At 34.7% G+C, this 21,893-nt stretch overlaps 1 protein-coding gene across 1 annotated transcript; it reads right to left on the bottom strand.

The window, feature by feature from the left end:
- Positions 1-13,173: 13,173 nt before the first annotated feature.
- pctp (phosphatidylcholine transfer protein) lies at positions 13,174-21,893 on the bottom strand. The gene is made up of 6 exons (XM_088599652.1): positions 21,722-21,893; positions 19,989-20,106; positions 17,043-17,122; positions 16,522-16,693; positions 15,853-15,920; positions 13,174-15,025 (listed from the first exon to the last, which is right to left on the bottom strand). Exons 1-6 carry the CDS (start codon positions 21,848-21,850, stop codon positions 14,939-14,941), a joined length of 654 nt encoding a protein of 217 aa, XP_088455778.1. The 5' UTR covers positions 21,851-21,893; the 3' UTR covers positions 13,174-14,938.

Genomic DNA, 21,893 nt, shown 5'->3' with positions numbered 1-21,893 from the left:
AGCTTTCAAAGGGATGTCTGGGAAAAGATAACTACACAGGAAATATTTCGGCACTTATCCGCCTAAATTGCAGTACTCCAATTAAAACCTTGTAATTTAGATAAAATATCTATCTCAGCTAAAGGTACTATTTTAGGAATTCTATACATACTGTACAGTACGTACGTGCATACAGTACATACCGTATAAGTCTACAGTATATATATATACAGTACACTGTGCTGTAAACAATTAGAACGTTGTATACCGTATAGGTATATACTTTATGAAGCCAATGTCATACAGTACACGCTTTCTCAAGAATTATTTATAATTCACTTGCTAGAGCACAATATCGTAAGAGTAATACCTGCTGAAGATCTACTGTATAACCAATGAGATTTCAGCTAAAAAAGTTTAAGCGAAATACTTACTGTATGTTGTGTTAATTGTCTGACTATAGGGAAATTATGTGGTACAATATTCCATGTGACTGGTTAAATCACCAGAGACTGTGATAATATAATCAATGAAATATTTGGTTATATTAGTCATCAACATAACAAAGAAATACAATTTAGAATGTACCATATGTTACCTTTTAAAACACCACAGTCAAATATTCCATAAATATTGCAGTATTACATTACTGCATACAGTGTAGAGATAAATACAGTATTGACATTTAAAGGTCTTTAAAAAAGGAAGAACATTGGAAATATTTTCTTTATCGATTACATTAATCTTTTAAATAAAGTATTTGATTGCTTCAATCCTTTACAATATTTTAATAATATTATAATAAAAACATTATATAGCATCATAAATTGAAATGACTCCTTCTTCTTGTAGCTTCAAGCATTAGGATAACATTATATTTTGATTCAGGATGAGGACTGATGTACAGTATTGGCTAAACGTAAGATTTTGGTGTTAAGACCAAAGACTGAATAATAGAGAAATGTTCAGTATTTTAAACATTTATATTGTGCAAGGCATGCAACCCGTACTTTAATAAGTTGATGGTTTAGTGGATGTTTCCAATATTAGGAATAATTATCTGTTCACTGGACAAGTAAAAATAAATTAATCTAATACAAGAGATTACAAATATGCAGTACTTTGAGTACTGTACCCTACTTTTTGTCTTTGTGTGATGCTTTCTGTAATTCATTAACAAAGCAGGCACTTTTGTTTACTCTTTAGCACAAATCTATACCATTTCAAAATTCTGTGATTGCAACATTCCATACATTATGTTCTTTATTTTCACTGTAAGTGTTTTAGGGTTCCATAAGTAGATTAGATGCTACATTAACCTTAGATTTAAGGTACTTCATCGTGAGTCTATAAAAGCTTTCAAGCTCTGCCGAGTAGGTCTCACATACCAAATGCACCACGTTTACTCACTTACAACTAATATCTAATGGTTAATGTATTTTTCCATAAACTCTGACCTTTTTAGAATCGTAGGGGCCTAATAATTTTAGACTTGTACATTCTTCACGCTAAAGCTTTAAGGAAGAATTATTCTTAATGTATAGAGCTAAAAATTGTGTCTGATTCAACAAATGTTCAAAACAATCACAATCAATGTAAAAAATGAACAGTTTTTAATATATGTTAAGCACAGCAGGACATTTAGGGAAAAACACTCATGACAGAACAATAGAAGACAAGTAAGGATCAAATAACAGGGAAGAGATAATGACATAATAAATGAGAATCTAAACTGCCTGAAAGACTAAAAACATTTTCAGCAAGCAAAAGCACTATGATTTTTTATTACGTTTGTCTTATTTTTGTATTACTACATACTAGTAGACAGTAAATGGATTTGTGGAAAAATTCAGAAGCACAATATCCTTATCCAATTCAAAGAGGCAGAATGTACTAACTATATAGTCCAAAACAAAAGCAAGCGCCTGTAGAAAATGTTTTTCAACCAACAACATAAGGCAATTGCAAAGTACATAAAGAAAAAGGCTGCAAGACTTATCTCAATAAGTTACAGATATAAGGGGACACACCCGGAACTAAGTTTTATCAAGTTAATCTTTTAACTGAATTAAAGAGCAATATAGTCAAATAGATGGGTGCAGCATTATGATATTGCATATATTTTTAATATCGAATTATGACATAAATGAGATATTTTAGAATGACATTTTATGGGTTTAAATTTTATCATAAAACTGCATTTTACGCACCCATTCTATAAACGTGCATAGACGCTTACTGTCATCTAAATTGACTTGAAATATTTCATATTTGGATTTACATCCTTAATGAAACACTAGATGGCAGAGTACTGCCAGACACTATTGAAATTGCACAAAGGAAGTGAGTTTCTTGTGTTGTCATCAATTTTATATACTGTACCAACAGCATTAAGAAACACACGCTTTTGGCTTTATTTTGCTAGTAATTGACTGTCTGCACTTAAAAACAAATGTGAATTGGAACTTCATAGTGTATATCTAAAGGTCATTGGGGAATGAACATCTTGAATCTTATGGCATTCATCTTCAATCTGGAATTATGCACTACCAGTTCTTAGCTACAATCACCATCTGCCATAGTCTCCTTTGCATGAACTGACTTTTTTTTTCAGAGAAAGGGGATGTGCTTTACAGTACATTAGCCAGGATATCTCATCTGACTTGTTAGATTTCTCATTTTTTAAAGTGACAGGCACCCATGTTTTAACAAAGTTTGCCAGAATCATATCATTTTATATGATAAACAAATTTTACAATAGTGATTGCCACATTATGTGAGAGATGACAGTCTATTTTACATTTTTTCATAGTCTTGAATTTTCAGGGAAGGTGTACTGATACAGTAAATTAAAAAATAACTGCTGTAGTTCTGTAATAATTCCAGGGCCAGATTGTATTATATGTATGAAATATAATAAGAAAGAAAGAAATTAGAACTGTAGAAAGAAAGTACTGTAAATGCTACTGTAGCTGAGCAAGTAAAATGAACATCTACATTACTTCTGAAGAAAAGCTTTTTTAGTCCATGTCCAGATCTACTCTTTAATAGGTTATACTTTCTAGCATTACACATAAGTCCAAAAAAATCTCTTTGTTAAAATTACTACCTTAATTACTTTTTTAAAAAGTGACCAAGCCTAGATCATAAATTCATTATTCCTTCACCATTTTAAGAGTGAATGCTTTATATGGAAAATCAGCCACATTAACAAATCACCTACAGTATGTGATTGTATTTTAAACAGTTGTAGACACTGAATGTTCAAATCAGAAACAAAAATCTGTTTACTCACTATCTAAAGTAGCTGAGAGCAAAATGCATCCATGGGCGTCATATCTCAAGCAGTGATATGTCTAGCTTTTATTGTATCAGTACACTGAAATGCTCAAAAACCTTGGTCAGATTACAGATAAAATCATGAAGATAACATTTCAATCTAGTAGAGATCTTCATAAGGGCAAAGAAGAGCCTAGCATTTTACTTTGCTTCATGCAGATAGCATTGACAACTAGACATCCACTCTATCAGTCACTCTTTAAAAAATAGATTACAAACAGTAATAATGGACTAGAAAGTACAATTACAGTAGGTGACACCTTGAGCATTAAAGAAACTAAGCATTGTTAATGCAGACACTTTCTTTTATGTATTTATTATATCTTTTCTAAATGCGCGTGCAAATGCCTGTGTTAGTAAGCATAAACAGATAGATAATATATCTACATTAAAGCATACTAAATGAGAAACAAGGGTTGTGAAGTACAAAATATTCAGAGAATAAACATGCTCAAAACATAGCATATAAAATATAGGGATCATTTTTTTTTTAATTGTGTAATCATGTCCACAGCATTTGAACAATTTGAACATTTAAACTTTTTAAATTCTGAATCTGTTATAAAATTACTTTGCTGGTTGTGTAAGTGACCACAAGAGAGAGCCAGCAGTACACCAAATCAGAAAGAAATGTCCACAGATTAAAGCATTTATAACATTGTTGCACCAGATATGACCTAACTGAAAGCAGCTATGCACTATACCTACTACAGATATTAAACCACATGTTTCATATAATACATTAAAAGAACATATGAAAATTACTTCTGTGTTTTTTTTTTCATTCTAGGTGGATGCAAATCTGACACCCTGTGGCAGCATTTTAATTGTTATTATTATACATCCTTTACACATGATTCTCTGTGGAAAAAAACCCTTCACCTTAGAAAATTAGATATGTAGATGGAAGTATTGGAATAATTGAGCAATTTGCCTCATGTCCTAAGCTGTTTCACACTGATGCTACAGAAGAATATTGTACCCTTTGACTTATCAATGAACCTTTGATTTCAGTTTAGGATTTCATCTTCTGTTTCATTAAAATAGAGAAAAGTATGTTGAATCAGGTGAACCATTCAATTTATCATACCTATGTAAAAATGTGCTGTCAAAAACCTTCACCAGTTACCTAACCAATTAAATAATATTCACCAGGTGTCTATTTACAATAACAGAGGCCTTTAGTGGCAGATGGGCTGTACTGTAATTTCAGTTCTTCCAAGGCATTGTAAGACAATCCAAGGAGACAATTATTTTACCGTAATGAAAACATGGAAGCATTTTTACTTAAAGAGGTTAAATTCTGTATACAAATGTTAAGACTGCCAAAATGTGGATGTTCTTATCAGCTTTTACACCACAGTTGGTATTTGTTAATGTATATTCATACAGTACATTTGTTTAACACAACCTACTGTCTGTTCTGTAGGGAAATCAGTTTTCAAAACATTATTGACACTTGAATTTACCTCATTGCGAAATGGTTGTTTTTTAAAGTAATTCTTTAGGCAGAAAAACATGCCATTGTGTTTATATCCAGAAAGCTATAAATTCCCTCTTGTAAATCTGAATCTGAAGATACTGTAGGTTGTTATAAAGGGAACAAAAGTGTAGCCCTTAGTTACTAACATTATTATCCTATATTGTGCATAATACTGTATAGTTTCACATTGGTAGATTACTGAACAACATAAAACATTGCTCTTATCTATATCAGAAGATGATGAATTACAGTATATCAGCAACAGGCACATAGCCAAGCTGTGAAGACCTTATACTTCTATGCCAATTAGAGAGCTCCACACTGTTGTGTATCGTGCACCTCAGCCCTTCAGAAAGCAATACCCAGTGAGGGCAGTAACTTAAAGAGGCACAAAGAAGCTTGATGTTTCTAAGCCACTTTGATTACTGTCGCCAAATGTTAATCATACAAGAGAGAGGCTCTCATGTGTCTTAGTCCGGTGGCCATTTCCATGGAAACAGCTACAGTTTCATATTATGAAAATGATAAAAACATGAAAATGTAAGATTAGTTTGCCGGTTAACAGTGCGGGGGTACTTGAACCTTTTGCTACATAATGTACAATACATAAAACATTAAATTATAATATAAAGTGTAGTTAAATGACATAATTATATATACTCCGTGGACCTAGACACACCTTTCAGTTATACAGTGTATATCACACAGAAATAAAGGAAACACAGTAAAGGTTTCAGGTCTACAGCATAGTGAGGGGATTGTTGCAGTTGGAGATCACAGGGATAAGACAGGAGAAAATATTAGGAACACCTGTGGACAGTATTATTCTTATTTGACAAAAAAAGGTTAACTAATAAATAACAAAATGACACAATGTAGGTAGATTTCAACCAGCAACTGATTAGAATCAATTATATATAAAGGACTGGATAATTATTTTCAAATAATTAGTTCAAAGCAATTGAGATGAGAAGTGGAGTGAAAACCAGAGAGGTCCTGAGAACTCTCAAACTGATATATATATATATCAAATGTGCCCTCAATACTTCAATGGGCCTGTGGTGACAAGTGAGAATAGACACTTTGGTAGTAATTCGATAACAACTTAACAGGGCTCCCTGATAGCCCAACAACACTAATGATTGGTGGCTGCTGTCCTCCAGTATGGCCAGATGGGTTTTAATTAGGGTTATCTCCTCAAGGTTCTGATTCTCAAATGGATCTGCACCATCTTCAGGATCAGAGTCGACTTGCTGTCTTTGACCGGTGATGACAGAGCGTCTCCTTCAGCTGCTGAAGGCAAGATCAGACTGTCTCAAGAGTAATGTTAACATTCAAAGAGATGGAGCAGCCTGCTAAAAATCCTGTTCCTCGAAGTCATGGTACTGTAGTTCACAGGCTGGGCCTTCAGAGGAACGTGCAGTGTCTGCACAGCTTCCTGGCTTTCTTAACCTTCATTTTGAAAGTGCCTGGCTCCATTACTGATTGCATTTCTCAGGGGGTAACATATCTCTGTGTAGTTGTGAAAACTGGCCTTAGGTGAATGTTTAACATTTTTTTCTTTAAAAAAGTGGGAGCATAGTGTGAGAACCCCAATATTAAGCCACTTAATCTCCCATCTTTACAGATATTTATAACACCCAATAAATTAGTAAGTTGCATTGCTGGAAATGGGTAAGTGCTGGCACCTTTGGTGTATATGTGAGTATAAATTAGTTACCACATTCCTCATATGTACTTGTAATTCACTTAAAAGGACACTGTAATTGAAGAGTGGAAGAAATGGGTAGGGAGGGAAGTACTTAATGAGTAAACAGTCCCAGGATTTCCTACAAAATAAAATGCTTTCCTTCTTTATTGTTTCACTAGGGTTACAACAAAACTCTCTATTGGTTCTTTAGGATGATATACAGTGCTGCCTTGAAGCAAAACCATCTAGGTTTCTTTTGTAATCAAAGCCCACCATAAGCATCTACTTTACAGACACAAAACAAATCATTAGGCCTCAAAATTAAAAGTAGGCAGCATCAAAACATCAAAGCTGGGACAGCCGGCAGATAAACCCTCTGAGTACAATTTGAGCTTCCCTTATAAGGCATGCAATTAATAATTAATGATTACAGGTGCTAATGATTGTGAGGACTGTAGTCATAAGTTACTGTTAACCCTTTGATAGGTCTAATTATAACCTGCAGCTGGTTTATCTTCTGGAGCTCATGGCCAGTCAATTTGTCTTTGCCCATCAATCCTTCTAAGGATTTTGGGGATCCTTTGCAGAACAGAGCCCACTACTCCAGTCTTCTTCTGGTATGTTAATGAACAGACTCATAAAGGCATTTGTTGAAATATCGTATTTGCAGTTGTGAAGTTCTACTGTTTATCATGCAATTATAATATAAGAACCCATACTTAGTCCTAATGTAAATTATTTTGTCTAAATTTTATTATGATTAAAACAGTGGAAAATTACCTGCACTGAACAATGTGAAGTGCTACTTAAGGCTTAGTACAATAAAGTCCAAACTGCAATCAAAAATTCCTATTACTGCAGCCAGAGTACTTAGAGAGTTGTCAGATGTTCTCAAGTAATGACGGTATCTCCTACGGATGATGCACCAAAAGGAAACAAAAGTTGTCTTTGCTCAGGAAACATCTGGTTGATGCTCCAGTTCTTAAACAGGTCAGTGGTTATTTTATAAGTCAGCGAAACACATGAGTGTGGGAAGAGCAAGAGAAGCTCTGGTTTCGCTTGGAGCTAGCAGACTGCCATAAAATAGTAAGAGCTGTAAGGAAATGTCATCCAATACACTGTTTCCATGGAGAGCTCTGCAGAGCTATAGAGCACTACCTCATTTCCTATCCTGGGAATGTAAATATTAGAGCCACCTTTTTTAACAGCTTTGGTGGGTCGATCCAGGAAGAGTATACAGTACCTGCTCCATTTTCAGGCAATTGCTCTTAAGGACACCCCATAGTCCACAACACACAAGAAAACTTTCACTGTTGTACAGTTCCAGTTCCTGACAAATGAAGTACTGAATTACTGAAAACATTAATTCTTATAAGAATCCTGCGACTTCAGCTAATTTTGTCCTGCAATATTTTTTCTTTTCTGAGGAGGCTAAACAAATGAGCACATGTATCCATCCATCAACCCGTTTTCTAACCCCTTTATCCAATTCAGGGTCACGGTTCCAATCCAGACAAGCAACAGGCGCAAGGCTGGATACATCCTGGGGATGGGACCCCAGTCCATTGCAGGGCACACACTCACACCAAGGCCAGTTTTTCCCAGAAGGCACTTAACCAAACAGTGTGTATTTGAACTGTGGGAGGAAATCAGGAAAGCTGGAGGAAAACCCGTACAAACACAGGGAAGACATACAAACTCTACACACCCCAGAAACTGAATTTGGGGTTCCAGCGCTGTGTACCACTGCGCTACCACACCACCCAGCATATATACTTTTTTGGGATATAACATATATTATTTTTTTTAAATTACTTTAACATAAGGTAGTTGTAAGTGGTGATCAATACCTCACAAAACTGCTGCCTCCCTACTCTCCCTGTGATCAGTTTATTTTTCAACCAAAGGACTATTTCAAATAGTGTTCTTTATCAAACACATTTAAATTTTAGAATACAGTACAGTAAAAAATATTTAGAAACCCTTTGAAAACATTTTTTATTTTTGTACATTATAGTTAAGAAATAACTTCACCACAGCCACCACAACCTAAAATGAAGCTTTTGTTCCCACGTGAAAAATAGATGCTAAATAGATAATAAAAATAGTGCTGTATACACAAAACTGTAAGCTACCATTCAAATTACATAATATAGTAGGATACAAAGTTGCACCTCATGTCTGACATTTTCATGAGGTACGTGAAAAATCCTCCATTGGAAATAAGCTGTAAAAGGTAGGCCTTCCAGCGTCAATTAACATAAATGTAGAAAATGGATCACAACATGACATTTAAAAATAAATACCACTGATCCTACACTATGTAATGCTGTATTTTCCTTCACTGTGTAACAAACAAATAGTCTTCCAGGGGCTGCTTTCAGACTGTCGATCAATTTTCAGAAACAGTGGGACTTACCTACTGTATGTCACTTGTAAACAAGACGTCTACTTCTATCAAAGAGGAAAGCAGATCAGACTTTCCCAGGGGAAATATATTCTAAAGGTCTCGTAGAAGAACAAATTGATCATTTTCATCTGAGATAATGAAAAAGTCACACTTGTCCGAGTATGAAATTTAGCTGCATAGATCTTCAATTAAAAGAGCTGGATTTTTTGGCCCCGATTTTTAAGCTTCACCTTTGGGAAATAAAGACATTGTAGGGTGGGAAAATAGATCAAATTGGTGTATAAAGATGCTGATTTTAGACTCTTATGTCTGCCAAACCTCAATTGATTGTGATAATGACACAACAAAAATCCTGAAATAAACAAAAAAGGAATAACTTACGTAAAACTAAAATATCCTTTTTAATTGGCAAAGGAAAACTAAAACTTTTGTAACATGCACAGACAGGTTTTTCCTGCATTCTCTTACACTTTAAGAGATTATAAACCCCTGCAAGAAAAAGAATATGTTATTTAGTACAGTATATTTATTTTTAGCATCCTGCTCTCAATGGAGTCATTGCATATTAAACTGTCAAAATGTTTCAAACCTTCTTCAAACATTGAGGTGAGCTTCCCTCTTGATAATTAGACAATGGCAGAAATGACAAATCAAGTGTTTTTAATGTGAATTTTAAGTAATTCAATCTCAAACAAAGTTTTTACTTTTCTAGATGTTAAGATTCTGAGAATTTGAGTCACTAGTTTACAATAAAAGCAACAGGATAACTGGTTTAACTGACATAATATCATGTAGTATGTTACATCCATGTGAGCTTTATGTGTGGCAAATGTATTTTAGGTTTGAAGACTGGAATCCTTGCACAATCCTGTGAATTGTTGAGTAAAGGATTACATGTATTAAAATAGATTGAGTTTTATCAAATAAAATAGATCTACTTTCCCTATCAAAAGTTAATTTTGTGATAAAGGTATCTTCAGATGATGAAATATAAAGGATTATGAAAGTTCAATCAGATTTAAAGCACATTATGACATTTTCCCAGAACAGCTCTGCTCTGTTCGTAAGTCAGCAAAGCAAAACAAAGCCACACTGCTTTTTTAATCTGAACATTTTTATTTACAACTGATAAATGATAACAAATAGTTTCTACTGTGGTAACTATAGTTTTTAAGTGATCTGCTAAACTGACTATAAAAATCCCTTTGGAAATGTTTTACAATAGAACAAGGTGAAGAGTTAAAGATCTTCATCAAGAAGTGTAAGAAGAGATTCATCAAGAGTTAATAAAGAGGTATTATACCATTCTTTCTACATGGTATCTACAGATTAACCAGAGTACCCCGATTCCCCACTATACTCAAAAACATGCAAGACCATGAAATAAATCGATCATTACAGGAGTCTTGGGTATCTGTGGTTAATTTGGCACATTCCCAGCTATACCATATTTCTTGAGAGCTTTAACAGTTTCCAAAGTGATGCAAACATCCCCCCTATTGTTAACATAAACAAAGACTCAGTCACATTTTAAATTAAATCAGTTTAAAAAGATATCAGATGTAAAGAATCACAATAGAATCAAACAATGTTGCGAAACTATCATTGTTTTCACAACAGCTTTCTTGTTCTTTTTGCAGTTTGGGTCCATGTTCATATTACCTGTTCAGCCAACAACTATATTTGCATAAGGCTTAGAAGAGCACTAATAAAAATACAGAGAACATCCCAAAAAAATATTTACAATACACAAACTTATGCCAAAGCATATATTGAAAAATAAGATAGATCATCAATCATTCAGGCTTTCAGTGAAACAGTTGTATCATAGGATAACTAGTGTATGAACACAGTCTAGCATTTGCTGGTATAATTCACATAATTTATTTTAATCTGTATTTATTAAAATAATGCATCTTATACAGCATCCCTGACAGCCCCTTTTCTAATTAAAAGATGGAAATGATAAGGAATAATTAGATGTCTGGGCAAACACGATTTCAGAGTTTCTTGGGAATCCACTCCCAGTTTAGTTTCATTGTCGTGAATCAGTTACAAGAATGTCTGAGCAACTAAAGTCTTTAGGAGAACATTATCTCTGCAGGAAACCGCACCTTAAAAAAAGGATTTATTTCCAGAAGCCTACAAACAAGCTACACTCCCCAATTAATCTCCACGGATGCAAGTGAGACAAACAAAGCATGAAAAAATACTGCTTTAATCAGCAGTCTGATTCAATTTGACTGACAGTGTGCAGTTGGCCCAGTAAAGAGATGCTCATGCTTTGTAGTTCATTGTGAAGATTTACAAGGCTTTAATGATTTGTAATCCAGCTGTGGTCCAGCTGTTTAGTGTGCATTCTGCCAGCCACAGGGGTCAGCATAAACACAAAGAGCTGGAAAGCAGTCAAGTCATTTTATTTAACTCTCTAATGTACTGTATATTAATCAACCCTATCGTTTCTTACAAGTTTCCAACAGTTCTGAACATAGTGAGAACAATCTATAACTATTAGAAGTCATTGTAGTGCATGTAGTCACTGCTTACTGTACAAGTAATTAATATTTCATTTAGTTTTAATACTAGAACATTATTAGATTTTACTTTAAAATGCTAAATCTATTTGATAACAATATTACCACATCCAGATGGTCAATAAATGTTTGTACTTAAAATTGTTCTACTGCTCAGTTCATACTGTCAAATAAATATTTAAAAGGACAAAATAGTTTATCTTACATACCAGAAGTTAGAAACAATAACATCGACCATTCCATTTTTATGTTTTAAAAATTAATTTGAGGCTATATGTAATATTTACTGTATGTATAAGATTATTATTATCTTTCAAGTATACTTCAAGGATTTTTGTAATAGCCATGTTTTCATAGCATGTGCTATGCCACTTACAGTATTACCAACTAATAAATCCATGTTATGGTTATATTTTATAAGAACAGGTCACTGTAGTGCAGTAGTTAGCATTGTTGCTTCATAGCGCTGGAACCAAATTTTGGACCTGGGGTGTTTATTGCATTTAGTTGTATGTTTTCCCTGTTAATGCGAGTTTCCTCCGGTTGCTCCAGTTTCCTCCCAAGGACATACTGGCAGGTTAATTGGCTTCTGGAAAAACTGGCCTTGGTGTGAGTGTGTGCATGCCTGTGTCTATGTGTGGCCATGCGATGAACGGGCATCCCATTCAGGGTGTACCCTGCCTTGTGCCCACTGCTTGCTGGAATGGGCTCCGGCTCCCCTGAGACCCTAAAGTGGATGCAGCAGTTAGAAAATGGATGGATGGGTATTATTAAACGTTCAGGACCTGATCACAGTGGGCATGGGTTCATCTGGCTTGAAGAACAGTGTAAACACATCTCCAATTACATTGAACTGAACCAAACAAAGCCCAGTGAGACAACTGGACAGAGAACAGTTCACTTTATAAACATAAATGTGAACAAAACAAGAGATTTGGTTTGTTTGCAATCAGGAAATGAACTATATTATAATAACAGCTCTGGGAAAAAAAAACCTTTTCTGGATTAAAGCAAATGTGTTACGTAAGTATATCCAGGGGAAGCAATGGATAAGGAAGGAGATAGAAGTGCTTTTAGAAATTATGTCAGACAGTGAAATTCAGATGGAGTTTGATAACACACAAAAGCACTTACTATTTTGTCTCAGAGGTCATAACAGACAGGGTGTGCAAGATGTTGCTTCCAATGAAGGTCAAACAAGAAAAGTATTTCAAATTGCAAGACAAGCTTAGAAAACTCATTAAGCAATGTATCTAATGTAAAAACATAAACATTGTGTCTAAAAGGATTTAAATTTACTTGATTCCAAGTGGCCAGTAAACAGATGTCACAACTGCCAACATACAGTACTGATGTGCTATAGACATAACTTGCATTGCAGGTGAAATCAAGTGTCTGTTCATTTAAAAATATATTTTCCTTGACAATAAGTGAATCACGAAAATGAATTCTAGTCCTTTTCAAACTCAATACAGTTGAGCTAAGTGAAATATGAACATCCAGCAAATTGATAAATTGTTTCAAACCAAACTAGCTGAACTACTGTGGGTTTATTTGAAATGAGTGTAGTGTCAATACACTCTAAGAGTATAGCTCAGGTTTCTTTTTGAACTTCAAGGTTGGTGTTCTTGTCACTGGTACCAATAAGAAGGAAATGTAATAAAAAAGATTGGTCCAGATGAAATTTGGAAGTAGATGGAATAGGTAACCAAAGAGCTGTTTGATAAAAACAAATGACTCAGAAAGTGGAAAGATTTATCTGAGTGGAGAGCACACATATTTTCCAGACAAAAACAGAAAGTGAGATAAATGTACAAAGATGTCACAACAGAGAATTAGTTACAGACCTACAGTAACATCTGGCATTGCAGGTGAAATCAAGTGTCAGTTCTTTTATTTTTTTTCCCCCATCTAATGACAAGATCTGACTCAAAAGTAAACAAATGTAAAAAATTGATGCAAACAACCATACAGTACAAAAGGGTGACAAGTATCTCTCTATGAAACAAAAGCAACTTAGTTAACTCTTAGTTAACTTAGAAACTTGATGTTTGAGTTGTTAAATGCGGAAGCATTTTGGATTAAAAAAAAACAAACACTGCAGGAAATGTCTAATCATGGTAGTTGCCAATTACTGGTCGATTCAGACATTGTTTTAATGATTCCAGGACTTAATTGCACTAATACCAGACATCAATAGAAATAGTTTCCCATTTTTTAAGATTCTTTTTATTTGCTACCAGCTCTGCTGAGTCCAATTATTCAAGTTCATACAAGAGGACAATTATCAGTGTATACAAAACTACTATGGGATTTCTCTGTCAATGATGAGATTGCATAAATTCTGGTGAACCCTTGTTTTTTAGGTGAAATGTTTCCAAATGTTTCACCCCTTGTTTAAGGATTTAGTGATTTAATGCAAAAGCAAAAATGTCAATGCAGTTTACTCAAAGTGACTGGAAAGGAGAAATATGACTATTTTTTTAACCAATATTTATTTAAATTAGAATACTATATGTAGAATTCAATAAATGTAAAATTCACTAACCACACAATAGAAATGTGTGCAATAAAATTCATCAGTTTTTGAATACCCTTAATCCTTTATCTTCACTGACTAAAAGCAGGAAGAACTGTAATGTATCTTTGATTATTAATCTGGTGACAATATATTTTTTAGGACTGATTTAAATGAACATTTTGAAAATAAATCCATATATTTATTCAAGCAAGTAGAGAACTTTTTTTTACAATCTTTACAACTTAAAAAAAACTAGCCTGCCTGTACATTACCATGCACAAGATGCATATGAATCAGAGAAGTCATTAAGTAACTTATGTAAAACATATGGTGAAATATCTTTCATGCATATAATATTTAACATTCACTCATTAAGACATTTCAGGAACATCTGAAGCAATCTTGAAGTAGAACTGCCCTACAACAAGAACAATTTTAATTATTTTTTTAGGGATAGGTAAATAGAAACTACAGTAATCAGCAAACTGTTTTGTTTATCTGGTTTACAGTGGTTTAGAACAACTTATGACTTCACTCACAGTGCACCTGGGGTACATCTGAATTATAAAACACCTGGACTCCCTAAAACACCTTTGTTTCCTTTACTTAAGTAACCAAATATATATCACATATACAGTACTTATGGAAACATATGTGGTGTGCCAACAGGCAGGTGTACATTGAAAACTTACCATACTTTAATTCTCAAGAACTGCAAAGTAATAAAAAGTCCTTTAAAAGTTAATTGATTAATGTATCCAGTGTAACACATATAGCAGCAAATTTTAAATCTAAAGCAGAATTTCAAATTAACTACATTTTCCTGAATATACTGTAAAAATAAGCACCTTAAACTTTATCAGAATATGTATATTAACACCATTGAAATACCCCATTAAATGCCCAGTCAAAACAATTGAAGAATTATTCTTGAGCTTTGTAGCATTCTAGGAAATATACAAAAGGCACACTGCCCTGACCCCTAGCTTTTTAATTTTGCCTTCTTGCAGTAGTCAGGGTAATTGTTGCAGGACTCCTGCAGGTCTTTGAGGAATGATGGCACGCCGGTCTGCAGAGGAAACAGAGACACCTGCTTGAAGCAGATTCACACTATACTGCCTTCATGAAATAATCATGGGAGCACTGGAAAAACCCAACTGGGTGGATTGGAGTCCACATCAAAGAAGCAATGTGTGAAACATCTGCATGCAATTAAATCCATCATGTAAGACTCAGTGGCATCCCAGCGACTAACAGAGCTGGCTAAGGAAAAAGAAAATAAAATCTGCAACTGCAGAGCACGGATTTTGTTTTCTATTCAGAAAAGTGTCTTCATCTTTGGCCAACTGCTTACTTTACTTTGTTTCTCATCCCCTTTAAAAAATATATATATTTTTTATTAGCAGGACTCAGCTGTTAAGTGAGATTCTTGTTTTTGATTTACTCTGCTAGACCATCTAACTTCACATTTACAACATCCCAGTAAAGGAAATAAACACATATAAACAAAGGGCTAGGAGGTACTATAATTTTACAGATGTGGAAACTGAATAGCTTTTTGTGCGTGTTTCTATCACCATCTGCTTCTAAACCAGTAAGTCTTGAGGAAAGCAGTAAGGCAGAAAAACCTTTCAAATCAGCTTTGCAGAGGACACAGCATTGTCTTTTTAAGAACTAGTGTTCTACCCAGCTCCCTGTATTGTCATGAGCTGGGGTTTCCAGGACATATTTCATTATTTCATTTTCTGTAATAACAGGAAAGCAAAATAATCGCAGGCTTAGTCAGGCTTAGTCAAACTATCATAGTACTCTCAAAAGATAAAACTTTGGCTAACAACTATACTCTATGAAGAAAAAGGAAGACCTAGAAAAGTATTTGAGACCACGAAAACTCACCTTTGCTGCCCAATTTATAAGCCAAGCTGGTATCATCCCACCCGGGTTATCAAAGTAGTTCAGGAAAACTAAAATAGAAGCCAGTAAAAATAGATGAAAAAAACAGTATCAAAAAGCCAAAACACAAAGGACTATAAAACATCTAAGGCTGTGTGGTATAACCTATTCCAGCATTCTTTTGAACACTCAATCCCATATTATTTAAAAAATGAAATTTTATGTTTTATTTTTTGTGATACTGTTGAAAGGAGTAAAGCTACCAGTTCAAAGCCGTTTCTGACAGCAGAATGGAGTAGTCGTTAGGGCTCTAGAATCAGGACCAGAGGGTTGTGGGTTCAAAATCCAGTAAATGCCATGGTCTTTTAGAAGCATAGTGAAAACCATTCATCTTCACAGATACAATAAAAGAAAGGGCAGAACCAATATGATAAACTCAGTAAAGAACTCAGAAATCATTCAGTTCATTGAGTTCGGTATTCATCATGTCCAGTTTGTGACCTAGGAATAAGATTACATTGTTTTAGTGAACATTTAACCTAACATAAATCTAACACTTATTGAGTGCAATAATAATACATTTAGCTCTAAAGCATAAGATTTGAAAAACATTTTTGCTGAAGACCACATATTACTATTGTATGTTCAACAGCAATAACTGGAACAGTTTACCTTTAGTGCCACAGTCACCATCACTCTCAATGGCCAGGCTCTGTTTATAGTCTTTCACTCGGAGGATTCCAGACTTCTCAGGACACAGGGAATCTGAGGCGCTCTTTGCCAACATGACATAGATTTTTCTTCCACTGATGTCCAGATCTCGCCGTTCTCTCACGTAAACATACGTAGCACAAAGTTAAAGAAGCTGGAGAGATACTACATTAAACCCATTACAAAGGAAAAATGGAGATACTGTCAAAAAGGATACTTGATACCAGTTAATGTGATGACATTTAGAAATGTCTAGATCTACATTCACTTTTAGGTAAGTATAAAAAGTGTTTATTTTTGAGCAATCATTCCTAAAATTAGCTTAGAAACAATTATATGTTAATTACATGCTGAAAAGTATAAAGAAAGAAAATGTGTCCATATGAAATCTTTAAAAAGTATAAGTACAGATCATGGCCAGCAGCAAAATTAAGCCAAACGTCTGTTGGCACAGAAACTGAGCTATAATAGGAAAAGGATACGTCTCTGTTTGACAGAGGAAAAGGGTATTTCACCTCCCAGTAAATTGCTGTCTGCCCAGCATAGCTTTTTTCATAGAGCCCTAATGAATTCAAAAATGAAAAAAAAAACATTAGATACAAAATCCATGACTATTAGGCAAAGCAACTGAAAAAAAAATACTCATTGAAAAACAATTTTGCCATGTCTGAAAACTATATAGGATTTTTTGTTTTGCTTTTGTTTTCTCTGAATGCAACTTTCTCTGTATCCTTGGCTGGAACTAGGTTTGGAATCATTTTTCCTTCAACAGCTAAATGTAATGAATATGTACTGCCTTAGAAGTTACGTTTCCACTATCGAAAGGTGGAATCAATCTCTATGCCAAATATTGTTTGTTTATCACACTCTCTGTCAGCATAGATAAAACAACTACTTCCCTCAAAACCTTTTAATCACCTGGGCGGTATGATTTGAAACAACAAGAGTTTCCAAAAATGTGCAATCCTGCAGTTCCAAGAAAATAGACAACACAAGTCAGGATTGGAGCATTTGAAGTCCGACATTACACAGTTCTCAGCACGCATCTGATAAGTTCCTGAATTTTTATTTTCTAATCTCTGGTGAAGATTAACCCTGCAGCAAGCACATTTTCATACTGTATACAGTATGGGATCGGGTGTATTTCTTAAGGTATCTGTGAGCTACTTCCACAAGATATGCAGAACAAAAAATCCCTGATTATTTCCCCATTCCTGGTAATTTTTAAAACAATATATGTAAGCTCAGCTATTGGTAGGACAGCTTTGTTTTTTTCCATTATTGTAGCATTATCTGAAGCCAAGACTGTGTTACTAATGAAATAACTACTTTTTCTTCATACAGCCTGTTCATCTCCCAATTATTCTAGCTACTGAAAAATAACTGCACTATTGAAGCCAAGGAAACATATCCAAGCAAGTCTGACTCATTTACAGATCTTGCAAGCTGGTAAAAAAAAAAAGAATTACAATTTAATAATTTACAAAGGGGGACAGTGCAAAAGAATGCCTTTTCAGGCTTGTTGTCTCTTTTCAATAGGATACTATGTATCTTTAAACAAACTTTCTCTTCGAATTACAGAGTTATATAATTCACCTTGACTAAGAAATCAGACCCAAGACTGGGAGGGACAAACCACAGTAAAATGTTGCTTCCTGACTAAAGTAACTCTAGAGTCTTTAAAAGTTGGCTCCCCTGTTCTGACCTGCTGACTCTCAGTTACAGTACCACCACACTCGAACAGAGCACACAAGCAGCGGACAAACTCGCTATGACAAAAGGGCAGGAACCCTACCAGTAAAGGATCTTACGTGTTAAGGCCAATTATCCAGACGTTGCTAGCCTGAGCCTAGGTTGTGTCAATAACTGACTATGACTGTGTTTCCCTAAACTGGTTGCAATCCTCCAGACCTGGGCTGACATTAATCAGCCAGGGCTCCATCGACTTTCCAGAAAACAACACAATTCCTTTGACCTGGATGTCAGAGAGGCCTGACTTCAGTGATACCGTCTTGACTGATATGACATTACATAAACGATGAAAGGTCTGCAGGTGGTCATATCAGAGTACCATATCCATGTCTCATTCTCTTCTGAATGGTACAGAACTCATACCTGGAGAGCAGAGCCTTAAAACAACTAGCAATTCCAAATGGCAATTCAGGCAGTTGCCAGTTGGGATTGATAATAATTAGCAATTATTGGAAAATAATTAGCAATGTCACATTTATTTGTAAACTCCAGCCTCTTGGTGTAGGAATTTTGAATTCTCTTGAGACTTCTGAGAAAAGTACATCACCATAATAATCTCATACTATGTGACAAGACCTGTTACACAGGCAGAACAGTTTCACAAGGAAGGAGATAACAGATGCATGATGGCGCCTCTTCACAACAAACTACTAACATCTGACTAGACTATTTCAAAAGCAACAAAACACAACAGGGAGACCAATACAAACAGCTGTTCTATTTCAAAAGTGCCAGCTTTTATTACCTGGTGGAGTGTTTGAAGACTGAAGACAATGGAAGAAAGATTTGCAAATCAAAGAAAGCATTTCTTAGAAGCAGTGCAGCACTCCACTTAAAGCTTGGAAAATAATGTTTCAAGTCAGTCATGACCCATTTGTGATTACAATACTCGAACCCTAAATGAAACCTGACAATTCATAATCTAACTTTTCTCTTTAAAAGTTAAAACCTTAAAAGTTATCTATTCTTCTTAAAACAATACTTGCAAACAACAACAAGAAGTTTTTCTTCAATGTAAATTCAGTAAAAAAAAAAAGGACAGTCATACAAATCCATTTGTATTTTGCTAAATATTTGGAAAACAGTTGTGAGACTGTGAAAACAATGTGACATTATGTGCTCAAAAAGTCTTTGCAACCACAACACAATCATCTTGGAAAAAGAACTGAACAATTAATGTTTTCTTGCTCTGGTTACACAAAAGCAGTTGTGTACTGTAGTAAGATTTCAGCCTCATGCTCAGTAGAGGCATCCTGACCTAGCAGTTTTCTCTATTTGCAAGATTCCCTCCTGAGTTGCTCTGAAGTTACTGCAGGAATGAAATTATGGAACTGAAGCACTTGATGAAAAATCGTGTCACTGCAAGTTTTATGCAGCAGACGATGAGACAATATATCTCACTTGTTTAACAAGTTTGATTTTAAATCAATCTATAAAAGAAGTGCCTTTATGTCTGTGGAAGTGACACACCGATTAAAAGTTATTTTAAAAATTGTCAAAGCAGTGCCTCTTTATATATACTGTATAATGTCTTTATCCTATTATTTAATTAGCAATTGCATTATCAAATGTACAGCTATTATAATTTACAACACCATCAATTGCCACAGAGCAAATGTAAAATTGCTGTATTCATAAAGATTCGGATTGGAAAGGTAGATGCTGCACATACTAACCTTTAACATATCCATCCCATGTCTTTCTGTACTCTAAGTCCATGTACACATCAGCACATGTCTCTGGGGTGCAGTTGGTAAGACTACCAAAAACCTTATACTCATATAGTCCCGTTTGCTGTTGAAAAGTTGAAAGAATTGTTAATATAAACACAAAAAATACTGTAAATCTGTTGCCAATTTTATCAAGCAAGATTAACAGATTCTTACAACTGTGCACTACAAGAATGTTCTGAAAACCATTCACTCAAAATATTCCAAACTTGAATTTGTTTCCAGTGTATAACCCCACAGTCAAATAACAAAAAGTAATTTCAGTATTTCAGTATTTTACTTTTTGTATTATTATTCTTCCTTTCTTTTCCCACTTTTCCAAACACAGTTCCATTGGTAACATGCAAACTACTTAACCAAAATAAAATCACGCACATACAAACAATAATTAGGGGTATTTTGCATTGAACATAAGCAAGTTGTATGATAAGAATGTTCTTCTGCTACATTCTGCTTATTACTTCTGTCTTAGTAGCACCAGCTAAACCCTTATAGTTTTGAAATGTACTGTGAATCATGAATGGCATTAGAACAATTAGAGGGTAGTTCCACTTGAAAAGTAGAAAAAAAAAACATTACGTATAGGCTGTGCGGAGTCTAAAGGGCATTAGACTTGTAAAACTTGTGCTGCCACTCCTATCAGAAAATAGTTAACAGTGTGCGTTAAGGCCTTCATACAGCGCCGTGATTTCTTTTTTTTTTTTTTCAGTTACAGAATTCAGAAACTATGAACCCGAGGTCTTAAAAAGTCGATTTTATTTTATTAAATATTAAAAATGTACAGTAACGGCAAGATGAGAAAATATCATTTATTCTGTGTATATAAATGTGAAGAATAAATGTTTATCATCATGCAAGCATGTAACACCAATAATCTCTAAATTCCTTCTGTTTTCTAGTATAGTTTCTAATAGTTTTATTTTGCTTTGCGTACATAACTCGTTTCAAAATTATGCAAAAAACGAACAAGAAGTGCCTCTCGTCGTGCCCCTTTGTGGTGACGTCACAGATTCAAACAAGGTAGATTTCGATGTAAACATTTACAGGCCCGCACTGTGATACTTCTTTACTTGTGGGATGTTTTGTATATTGTATATTATAAACGTATTATAGTTCCGCATACGTAGGCTTATTTACCCTGTTCACTGCATTTTCTTGCAGTAAAAATACCTAAACCTTTACTGAAAAGAAAAAAATACTACAAACCGTGTCTTATTATTGAACAATCATGCATTTTATTTAAAAATAAATGTCGAAGCACGTCTTAAACAGTGTTCATATTAACAGTAAAGTAAACCACAAAACCGAAAGAAGACCCTTATCGCGTGAATTTTAGGGAAGGAGGGTGGGTGGTTTTTCTGAAGTGTCTGAATTGCCCCTGTATTCTGCTATTGACTGGCGTTCAGCTCAGGATGTAGTCCCGCCTTGTGTCCCGTGCTTCCGGGATATACACCGGGTTGCAGCAGCAGAGTCCCTTATGGTAACCATAAATAAGTGTTACTTTTATCAGATGAAGAACGACGAACAGAGCTGCCCACTGAAATATTTCCTTACATACCGCGCTTAATTTTGATTTAGTAAAGCTTGCACATTTTGCATTGTCTGACAGGTTTTTATGATTTTTCGTTTATCAGTATGTATTCATATTCAGAGCAGCTTCACAAAATTCAGAAATCTACCTTATCGTAAAGCCGGTAAATTTTTATCCCCATTGTCTCTGTGAAGAACTCCCATCCTCCTTCTAGCTGGGGTTCATCCAGTTCTTTCCAGGCTTCCTGAAACTGCTCCTCTGTGAACTGCAGCGCCATGTTTTCAAAACCAGTGTAACTCGATCATGTGAGCAGAAATCTG

The sequence above is a fragment of the Lepisosteus platostomus genome, chromosome 11, assembly GCF_059453375.1.
Source record: "Lepisosteus platostomus isolate fLepPlt1 chromosome 11, fLepPlt1.hap1, whole genome shotgun sequence".
NCBI classification, from domain to species: Eukaryota; Metazoa; Chordata; class Actinopteri; order Semionotiformes; family Lepisosteidae; genus Lepisosteus; species Lepisosteus platostomus.
The sequence above is the reverse complement of the archived record's forward strand: the minus strand, read 5'-3'. Positions and strand labels throughout refer to the sequence as shown.